General features: G+C 43.8%; 1 protein-coding gene across 1 annotated transcript in view; it reads left to right on the top strand.

Annotated features, from left to right (window-relative positions):
• Nucleotides 1–7,237, top strand: part of LOC124650303 (histone H3.2-like) — a 12,655-nt gene extending 5,418 nt beyond the window's left edge. The window contains exon 2 of the mRNA XM_047189849.1: nucleotides 6,914–7,237. Within this exon, the coding sequence (XP_047045805.1) occupies nucleotides 6,914–7,237 (324 nt within the window). The remainder of the gene's footprint in view (nucleotides 1–6,913) is intronic.
• Nucleotides 7,238–11,275: the final 4,038 nt, after the last annotated feature.

Raw genomic sequence — 11,275 nt, 5'->3', positions numbered from 1 at the left:
TTACTACTGATAAACTCTTGCGAGCAAGTCTGTTTCCAGGTGCAGCTGAATTGACAACTCCGCTGTTAAGGCTTTCAAGTATTCTTTGTCTCCCTTGTGTCGAATCAATAAATTGGGTAATACTTCCCTCGAAGACTGTTGCGATCCCCTATACTTGTGGGTCATCACTCTCTGGTGATCCTGTGATCACACAGAGCCATGCTATTGATGTGCAATTTGTCTGTGCTTCTGTTTACTGCAAGCTCATGGCCCAATTACCATTTACTGGTACTGGCACATGCTGCTTTGCTTGCTATTCATGCTGTGCTTGCTTCTCTGCTGCTCCTAGCATGCTCTATACTTGCCATGCTCTGTTGTACTTGCTCAAAAGCTAACTATGCCATGCTATGCTTGGTTATGACTTGCTTGTGCTTACTGGTCTATCATGCTTGCTTGTCTAGGTGTACTTGTGATGCATCTGTGACACTTGTGTGTGTGCCAGTGGTGCCTGTGATATGCTTCAGTGCTTCCTCTGCAAGCCAATGATCCATTGGATCATTCCTTGCTTGTTGGCTAACTTTCCTGTGTAGCTTGGCTTGCTATAATTGACCCATTTGATCAATTGATTATCAGTGATAGCTTACTGGCTAATACTGTGGCTAAATGATTTAATTATCTTTGTGATGCTGATGCTCAAGCATCACTGTGCTGTTGCTTACTTGTGCTGTTGCTCATCTTAGCTACTGTCACTGCTTAGCATGGATCTGTGATAAATTCATGCTTGTATTAATTAGATTATGATGAACTGCTTATGCAGTGATGATTAAATTACTTGCTTGAAAATGATTTGAATGTTCATGATTATCTGGCAAGCAAATAGAGTCTGAATCCATTTCTGGATAGTGATGTGATATATTTAGCTTTCTCTTAATTGGTGCTAAGTGTGATGTGACCTCAGTAGCCCTGCTACTGACTGGTTGCTCACATGGTTGATTGGATCTTGTTAGCTACTCCTCTTTACTTGCATATTTGGGGATCATAATAAATATGAATGCCAATATGCTTGCCTATGAAGAAATCTAGGGTTTCTGATGGTTGTGTGCTTAGGATTTACTGTGTAGTCTTAGCTGCTAATCTATGCCATCTACTGGTGCTATCTGTGCATCTAATCTGGCTAGTGTGTGCATCTGTGCTAGTTTCTGTGTACAAGATCTGTACCTAGATGCTTTCTATTTTGGTGGCTTTTGATCGGCGAGTAATCCTTGGTGAAAACCAAGTGATGATCTACCCATATGAGCATCTGCTCATCCCATGCTTATTTCATGCATATGATGGATCAGATCCCTTGGATCCTTTCCAGGAACAAAGTATACCTTGTTCCAGCTCCTAGAAAGAAATGTTTTGTTGATGCAGACTTGTGGTTTGTGTCACTGCCCTTCACCTCCAGATCTTGGATGATCTTCTCAGGTCACCATGATTTCTGGTGGTTGAGTGGTTGTGTGTGTTGGTTCTGTTCTTGAGCAAGAACTGGATGAACTGTGCTTATTCTTGCTTCACCCTTACCTGGTGAATCCTTATCTGGTCGACTGGTTACTACTTCTAGGGTTTGTGTCCCTTTTATATGAACCCTGCTTCTATTCTTGCATTGACACACAAGCCTGGCTTGCTTTGGTGACTAAGCTGATGCATGGCCTTGTTGTTGCCTGCCCAGCACACTTGAGCTGTGTGCTCTCATATGCTGAAACTTGAGCCCCTGGTGGTGCTCAGGTTTGGTCTGCTGCTGCCCTTATCTTGTGTTGTCCATGGTTTTGGACAAGCACAAGTGTGCATGACACTTGTTTCTGTCCAAACTGAATTCTTTGGCTAACACTAACATTCTGGCTAGTGTTGGTGTTTTATTTTGCAGGTTTTTGAAGATGAATATGACCATAAGATATTCTCCAAGTCATTTAGTCTAGATTTTAGTTTAGGAACAATATTGTAATCTTCATTTTCATTTATGTGTATTATTCATCAATTCTTGTATCAAGAATGTTGTAAAGACAATGTAATCTGTGTTGTGATATCAATAAAGCTCAAGTTTTTGTTTATGAGCTTTTGCTTTATGTAATGTTTATATTCTGAATTAAATATTGTATTTAATATTCAATTATGAAATTCAAAGTTATTTGAATTCATAAGTTGTGTTTGTATTGAGAATTCATATTTATATTGTTCAATGCTTATTGTTGAATTTATTAACACTTGTCAAATGAAATCATTCCCCAACTCAATAAGATACAAAAGAGATCATGTCGAAATTCCTCTAACTCACATTGCCTAACCCTAAGTGCAACATGAGAGAGAACCTCGATCCCTCTTAGGTTTAGTTGCAATAAGGCGCGAAAATTTCCCCCAGTTTTGCAATGAAATGCACATCCCATTTCTAAATATACCCTTCGTTGTTCCTATGTTCTGGGTTATTACACATACCCATCAACGGGTACAAGTTTTTCCCATACCCGTCACCCGGCAGGATAAATGGGTACCCGCGGGTAAAAATACCCGTGCTTACAACACATCAAATTGATAAAAAAATATGACCTGAGGTGAAGCGATCTTAAATAGGGGACTAATCCTCACTAACCTACCAGCAATTGTGAGACCGGAAAGCTTGAGGTTCAGCCTAGCAACGTGAAGACGTGATTAGAGAAAAAATAAGTACTTCAAAATATTATAGCGGCCTACTTATCAAATTTTGATGGATACATGGGTCCGTGGGTATGGGTTCTACGATCCCATACCCGTACCCGCCCTATCCGATGGGTATGATATTTTCCCATTTACAAACCCATGAGTAATATTTTGTCCCATACCTGTACTCCTATTGGGTTTTACCCGGCGGGTACGTGGGTCATGGGTACCCATTGCCATCCCTAGTCTGTGGTATCCTTGTGAAGAAAATGATGGATTCTTGTGAGCTTATGGTATGCTACTATGCTACTGTGGTATCCTTGTGAAGATTTACTTGATGGATTCTTGTGAGCTTATGGTATGCTACTATGCTTATAATGCTCTGATTAGTGGGGATGCTTACTGGATCATGTGCATATAGTTCATATAGTTCCCTAAAAATAAAGAATGCTCCCTGGCCAGATGCTTGATGTCTTGGCTCAGCCAATGATGCTCCCTTCAGTCAAGACTAAATATATATAACAAATTGTATCAAGTGTATATTAACATTTGCAATTGCTGAATCTAGTGAATGTTGGTGAAAGAATGGAGAAGAAGGCAAGCTCGTTGTACCAAAGAAAATTCCTCCAAAGGAATTAAAGAAGCCTATTAAGAGCGATGAAATGGTGCAAGTAGTAGACATGTATGTGAAGATGAAAGAAAAACAAGCAGAAGATGAGAAGGCCGAGTCGAGTACGTTCTCCATTGCCAAGTGCATTGCAACTGTAAACAAAATCCAAGACTTCACCAGTCAAGAGAGAGTTAAGGCTTCAAAAGTCCTCAAAAGTCTTGAAAACCGCGAGACCTTCCTCACTTGGGTCACTGAAGACGAGGAGTCAGCTATCATGTGGCTCCGGGGTGAGCTGCAAGAGTTTACTTGAGATATGTGTATGTACCATTTTACCTTCTTCTGCATATGCCCTGTTTTCTTCTTTTGATCCATAGTCAGTAGTTCCTTGTAACAATCCTATAATAACATTAGCTCGTTTAGTGGACATGGCATGGCCGCATGGGATTGGCTGGCGTAGTTGCAGTTATGGTCCAAATTGTACTAAATCTGCAAATGAATAACTTCACCATGCCTCTCTGAAACTAAATCTGCAAAGCATATCTTCAATGCAACTTCTAATATGCTAATGTTGTCTCCTAAATATATAATGCGGTATCCTAAATATATAATGTTGTATCCTGAATATACCACTTCATGCATGGCACGAATAGCTTTATCTCTTGCCGGTAATTATATGTGTTGATATCTTCACTTGTCGAGTTGAATTGTTCAATCTGTTCCTTTTATTATTGCTAGTTGATTTTAACAAGTGATGTTGCGTCCATTTGTTTAAGTACATGGCTTATATATTTAGACGAGTGATGGTGCCGGCCTAGAGTCGGGTGATATAGTACTTGATGTAACATACTTAACCTTCATGAATAAGTATGCCTATCTAGCCATATATGAATGCGAACTCAAGTGTTGTATGCATTGAACTTGGTCTTTAAGGATGGGCTTAGTTAAATTATAAGGATGCTCCCTAGTTGCGATCCATCTGTACATTTAAACTATCCGGTACTAAATTAGAATGGAGGCAACCTGTCGATACATGTAGTGATGGTTTTGTAGTATGTGTTATCACATTGCCAAATGTCAATATCACCACCTTTTTTTCGATCGTATCATCCGTGTCATGGCAACACTATTGTCTTGTTGGTGGTTTACTTCGCACAAGTGGTGGTTCGGGCTTCGACTTCAGGTATTTTGGTTTTACTAGTATCATGGGTTTGAGGTCCGATCCTTGGGCTACTTGCATTTCCAAAAGAATTTTATCTACCCAATGCACTACAAGTTCCGATGAAGCGTACAAGAATGATACTCCTAGAACTAACTAGCAATCGATGTAGTACAATACTAGTATAATTTGTTGGTTGTTATTGGAAGTTATTCTAGCTCTCAAGAATGATACTATCGTGTCTCGTGTTTCCTGTGTTGATTTGCACACTCACTATAAGCTCTCTCTAGATTCAATGCATGTAAAAAATAGACGGTCTACGCACTCCTGCTATGTCCGATCCAACTCGGGGAAAGGGTCAACCTGCTAGCTATAGCCGATCAACACCCTGTTGCTAGTCGTGGTTTATTTTATTTAGCTGCTTGCACTTTATTTGTAAGATAGTTGATACCACCAACCTTACTAGATGCTTAACTATGATGCCACCACCCTGTATTGTTCTAGTAGTTAGTGCTTGTGGCTGTTGATTCCTTTGCTCACTAGTTGCAGATACTATACATTTGAACTATAAGCGATGTATAAGTACTAAATTTTACCTCTGCATGTATTTTTAGCTCGAGGTCCTCTGGCGGCGGTGGCGTGGTTTCCGGCGTTCGGCGGGCGAGCGCGCCATGACTTCTAATGTACTGTCAAACTGCATGACATTGATTTTATGGTGGAGGTTGCTCATCTGTTGGGTGGAGCATTTATTTATATGTGTGTGCTTGTTCGAGAAGATTGCATAACATAATTGCATGACACCGAGTTTATGTTAAAGACAGAGTTTTAAATTTACTGATTGTCCATTATCACGTCTTGGGATGCAAAGATTGAGTTTTTATCATCTGATCTCAATCCTCTCATATCCCCTCTCATCCCCAAAAAATAAAGTAACTAGAGAATGTGGGGGAGGGTGTGGGGAAATGAGGGGAAATTAGGGGAAAATTGGGGATTGGGTGAAAGGGGGGTTTTCACCCAATCCCCTCTCATCCCCAAACCCCTAGGGGGTGGAAATACCATAGGAGTAAACAAGGCCTGAAGGACTTGGTGGTTGACGGCGTTCGGGGAACCAGTTCCTCTTCACCATCCTCATCATCGTTGTCTGCAGCAGACACCCAAGATGCAGGCCACGACGTGGCAGCAAGGGGCAGCAACCCATCCCCCGCCTCACCGCCGTCAGCAGACCGCGACATCTAGGAGGCAAGCTCCTCCTCCACCTCCTCCATGGCGGCTGCATCGGAGGTCCCGAACCATGACGCAGCGTGCGTGGCAGGCGCAGATGGCATGGGGAGGGATGTATGCGCAACCTCCACATGCCCGCTACCAACCTGGATAGAGCGGACCAGCGCCTCACACCCCTCAGAGCTGGAAAGGTTCCCTTGCAAGCCATCACCCACAATGTCGCAACAGCCCAACACAGGTGCGGCCTCGGTGAAGAGCTCGTTGATGCCAACGACGCTTGGGCAGGGAGGCCGCGGAGTGTCTTCTTCCGACAGGGTGAAGGTGGCCGAGGCAGGCTGGGAGCTTGTACCCACGGAGAGCAACTCCAGGGCCACCGGAAGCTGGCCGGAGGGGGCGCCGACGAGAGGAGCGGGGCCGGCGGGCGGCGAGGCTTGGACGGCCGCCATCTTAGCCTTGGGAAGGAGCGTTCGCTTCGTGACCTGCCCGCGGATGGCCGGGCCGAATCCGCGACAGGCAAAGGTAGCTGAGGCGAGCCCTATGGCGGAAGCAGCGGAGGGTGGCGAGGCTTAGGTGGCTGCCGCCGTGGGCATGGGCATGTGAGCGCGGGATGTTGCCGATGAGGAAGTAAGGGGACGCCGCGACCCCGAGAAGCAGCAGCGAACCTCGGGGTGGACGAAGCCACGAAGAGGAAGCCGGTAGGGAGAGATTAGGCCGGCGGCGGCGCTAGCCTGGCCCGCGTCGCCATGTTCGCGAGAACACCCTCATCCGTTGCGCTCAACTTTCGGTTTACCATGAAGGAGTTAGAACCACAAATTTTGACTTTGACTAAAGCCAAAAACGAAGTGTAAATAAAAACGGAAGGAAGGAGTATGTGAGATGATGAGAGAAAAATCTGGAGACTGCTCAGTTCAAATTTATCGAAAAAGTACGGCCGTATGGCCCTTTTATGTTTTTTTTTTCCCGCAAAAAGCTTCCAGCTGGAGCCTCACGGAACGAATTATTGGAGTACCGCGCCAAGTCCCCGCAACCATAATTTTCGGACCCAGCCCGCCAGTCCCGCGCCGAGTCCCCGCAACTGAAATTTTGGGCCAATCCCGCGCCCAATCCCGGCCATGTCATCGATCCGCGGCATCCTCCCCCGGATCGCCATCTCAACCATCAATTCTTCCCAGATCGAACGGCAAACACCCCACTCTCGCGCCCTTTTAAGCCCGTCCTCCCCTTGCCCAAAACACCAACCACCGCTCCACGAATCCCACTCTCCCTCAGCTCAGCTCAAACCAGCCATGTCGGGCCGCGGCAAGGGAGGAAAGGGGCTCGGCAAGGGCGGCGCCAAGCGCCACCGCAAGGTCCTCCGCGACAACATCCAGGGCATCACCAAGCCGGCCATCCGCCGCCTGGCCCGCCGTGGCGGCGTCAAGCGCATCTCCGGGCTCATCTACGAGGAGACCCGCGGCGTGCTCAAGATCTTCCTCGAGAACGTCATCCGCGACGCCGTCACCTACACCGAGCACGCCCGCCGCAAGACCGTCACCGCCATGGACGTCGTCTACGCGCTCAAGCGCCAGGGTCGCACCCTCTACGGCTTCGGCGGCTAGAGGCCTCGCCTCCTCTTCGTCCGCCTGGAGTGCTCATGTAGTTCCTCATCTGGAGGTGTAGAGATGTTGGTACCTTCTTGCAGTGAGTGCGTGCCGGAATCTAGTAGGTGTGGTAGCAGTTCTTGTTCGTGCTATCATGCATTGTGTTAGTTTCTGTTCGTGTCTCATGTTACCCGCTTGTTATTACCAGTAATGAAAATGTTGGCTACCAGATCTGAAATTTTTACTGTTTCTACTTGTAAATAATTGTTTTGTCAGTGAATTTGTTGTTTTGAGTGCATATTGACTGAAATTTTGGATTCTCAATCTGCAATCTCCAGACCATAGCCTCTCTTTTGGTTTTGTCGAATCTCAACATTTTAGGATGCTGTTGTAACTCAGATCTGAGTAAATCTGAGTTTGAATAGTTGCCGAGAAGCGTTTAGTGAATACGCTGCTGTAGAGACCATCTGGATGATTGTGCACTTGCATTTACTAGTAATATTTAGTAAATCTATGAATCTGGAAGCAAACACCTGCAGTTCTATATATCCAATCTGACCACATTTTCTTCTCCGGATTAACACGGAAGTTGGACTAGTTTTTTTTAATATATGTTCGGATTTTGGTTGAAATCCCCAAACCATTGCATAACTTGTATGGAATATGAACATGTTTCACCCCCTCCAGAAAGTATTGTGACTAGGTTAGTATGCTCTGGTTATTTCTTTCTGTTTATCAATGGCACAATATGCTTAGGCCATGTACAATGTGTGTTCGGTTCAAAGAATATTGTGTCAGAATTAGGAACCGGTCAAGTTGAGCTGCTATGTATGGAACCGGTGGTGGGACCTCTCCTGCATGCATGCATCTTTCTTTTCCCTCACAATTTTACAGCTAGGTCCCACAATTGCATGGAAGAAGCGAACCAACATCTTGAACCGCATCTTGTGTCAGACTTTAGGATCCGATGCTTTGCTATGTATTGAACCGGTTCAAGAGCAGGAGAGAGAAGGTTAGGAATCGCTTTTCTCATACATAGTGTATGGTCTTATACTTTTCTCAAGTTTAATTTCTGAAATGCATTGTTTCATGGTTTCACGCTTCAGGGTCTGGGCTATGTAATAAGAACTAAAAAGTTGGACTTCTGAACTCCTAACGTCATATTCATGTTACCGAAACAGTATGCAAGTACTCCCTCTGGTTGGATTAAATCGACGCGGAGCGGAACAAAAGTTTGTGTATCGCATGGGTAGACTGACATAGATCCGCATCGATTAAAAAGGTCCGGAAGTAGTAGATGAGAGGAGGGACATGTCGTTTCTGCTCCCAGGAGCACATGCTCCTGATTTTAAAATAATTTTTCACCGTATTATTTAATGTCAAAAAAATTACGACAAAAAATGTCACGGATACATCTTGATGTTCTATGTGTTTGCAAAGTCGTTTCACGAAAAAACGATACTTTTTGTGTCATGTGTAAAAAAGTTAAAATTTGATGCTAAAAATAAGCTCTTCACAAGACATTTGCTTGTCATTTTTATACAGGACACAAAAAATGTTGGTTCCGTGCGAAACTTTGCATAGAAACATGGATTGTTGACATATACGCGTGAAATTTTTGTTCGTAAATTTTGTGATATTTTACAATGTTTTTCTCAGTGGCAGGAGCATATGCACCTGAGATGAAAATTGCATTTCCGATGAGAGGACACATAATTCCTACTAGAAGGGATCGGTAAGTACAAGAAGTTTTCAAGTCATCCAACATTGTTGCGTAGATGGAATTGCTGCAGTCTGAACAATTGCAGTTTCAACTGATAAACAGTTTCCATCAATTATTGTCACACCTCATATAGCACGATCTCATCAAAAGACCAAAGTAACTGCTGGGAAGATACATCCACATAGCCATGATCATTGCACCACCGAAGCATATGTGAGCTAATTAGTTAGTTGAGTTCTTCCTCCTGGTGGGTGTGAATGATGCAATCCACCTACGGGTATGAAATGCAGGTCAGAAGACACCCCTCGCCCATCTGGCCGTCAGACTGTCAAGTTCCCCTGTTGCCGTCTTACCTGCGCATGTGGATCACGATCGGGCACGGCAAGAAAATGGCAGGTCCACCCCTGTGTTTTCAGCCGTCTCAAGAACGTATGTGTCATCGATGGGCCTTGAACTGCTCTTCTGCGTGTGAGCTTCTGAGCTTCAGCTTGTATCTGATAATATTTTGAATTTGATGTACTAGCTAACTCAATCAAAAGTCTTGAACGGGCGATATATTTCAACACAACTTACTCCGAAAGTTATTTCCATGGGTCGTGGTTATGTGAAATCCTAGCCCCATTAGTTTTGGTTTTATGATATTTGCTGACGTATAAATTATGTTGGCTACATTATTAGAAGGAACAGCCATCTAGGCGTAATGATCTAAGGCCCAGTATAGATGAACTGATGTAAGTAGGAGTACGCATCATAACAGTTTCAGTTAGTAGCTTATAACTGACACATAGATCACGAGTAGAGACACAGATCATGAGTAGAGCCACTTTAGCCTGAATCACTGTGTTAAATGAACAGTGAACATTATTTAGACTAGCATTGACAAGGGCAGTTATATTAGGCTAAAAGAACAATAAGATGGATCAGAGGACAGAGAAACAAGTCGATATCTTAGAGCCAAGGCTGCAACTGAAAACAACAGGAATAAAGGCCATGCTTTGTTCTCAAGTTTAATCTCTGAAATACATTGTTTCCACGCTTCAGGGTTTGCATATGTAATAAGAACTAAAAGGTTTAAGACTTCTGAACTGACACCATATTTAAGTTACCATAACAGTATGCAAGTAGATGAGAGGACAAATAATTCCTACTATAAGGGGCCGGCAAGTACAGCAAGTTTTCTAGTCATCCAACGTTGTTGCGGAATTGGAATTGCTGCAGCCTGAACAATTGCAGTTTCAATTGTTAAACCATTTTCCATCAATTATTTTCACACGTCATATAGCACAATCTCATCAAGAGACCAAACTAATTGCCAGGAAGATACACCCACCTAGGCATGTCTAGATAACAGAAGGTAACCGAACAACGAATCCACCATGACAATTGAGCCACAAAAGCATACGTGAGGCAATCAATTAGTAGAGTTCTTCCTCCTGGTAGATGTGAATGATGCAATCCGCCTTCGGGTATGAAATGCATATCAGAAGATACCCCTCACCCATCTAGCCCTCACGCTGGCCAACTTCCCCAGTTGTCATCTTGCCTGTGCAGGTGGAGCACGTTCCGGCGCAGCAAGAAAATGGCAGCTCCACCCCTGTGTTTTCAGTCGCCTCAAGAATGTGGGTGTTGTCGGGGGCCTCAAACTCGTGCTCTTCTCGGGCCGGGCTTGTGAGCGTCACCTTTTTCTCTGATATTATTTTGAATTTGATGTACTAGCTAACTCAATCAGAAGTCTTGAACGGGCGATATATTTCAACACAACTTGTTGCAAAAGTTACTTCCATGGGTCGTGGTTATGTGAAATCATTGGCCCATATCAGTTGTGGTTTTATGAAATTTTTGCTCTAGAAGGAACCACCATCTAGGACTAGCGATCTAAGGCCCATGTACAGATGTAAGTAGGAGTAAGCATCATAACAGTTTCAGTTAGTGGCTTAACTGACACATAGATCATGAGTAGCCGCTTTAGCTAGAATCACTGTTTTAAGTGAACATTTAGGCTAGTATTGGCAAGGGCAGTTAGGCTAAAAAACAATGAAATGGAGCAGAGGACAGACAAACAAGTCGATATCTTAGTTCCAAGACAGCAACTGAAAACAACAGGGATGAAGGCCATGCTTTGTTCTCAAGTTTAATCTCTGAAATACAATGTTTCACGCTTCAGGGTTTGCGTATTTAATAAGAACTAAAAGGTTTAAGACTTCTGAACTAAAAGTTTTCAAAACAGTATGCAAGCAGATGAGAGGACAAATAATTCCTACTACTAGAATGACCGGCATGTCCAACACGTTTTCAAGTCTTCCAACAGTGTGCTGTTGTTGGAATTACTGCAA

This window comes from Lolium rigidum, chromosome 4 (genome assembly GCF_022539505.1).
Source record: "Lolium rigidum isolate FL_2022 chromosome 4, APGP_CSIRO_Lrig_0.1, whole genome shotgun sequence".
In the NCBI taxonomy this organism is placed as follows: domain Eukaryota; kingdom Viridiplantae; phylum Streptophyta; class Magnoliopsida; order Poales; family Poaceae; genus Lolium; species Lolium rigidum.
This window is presented reverse-complemented; position numbering and strand designations above follow the sequence as displayed.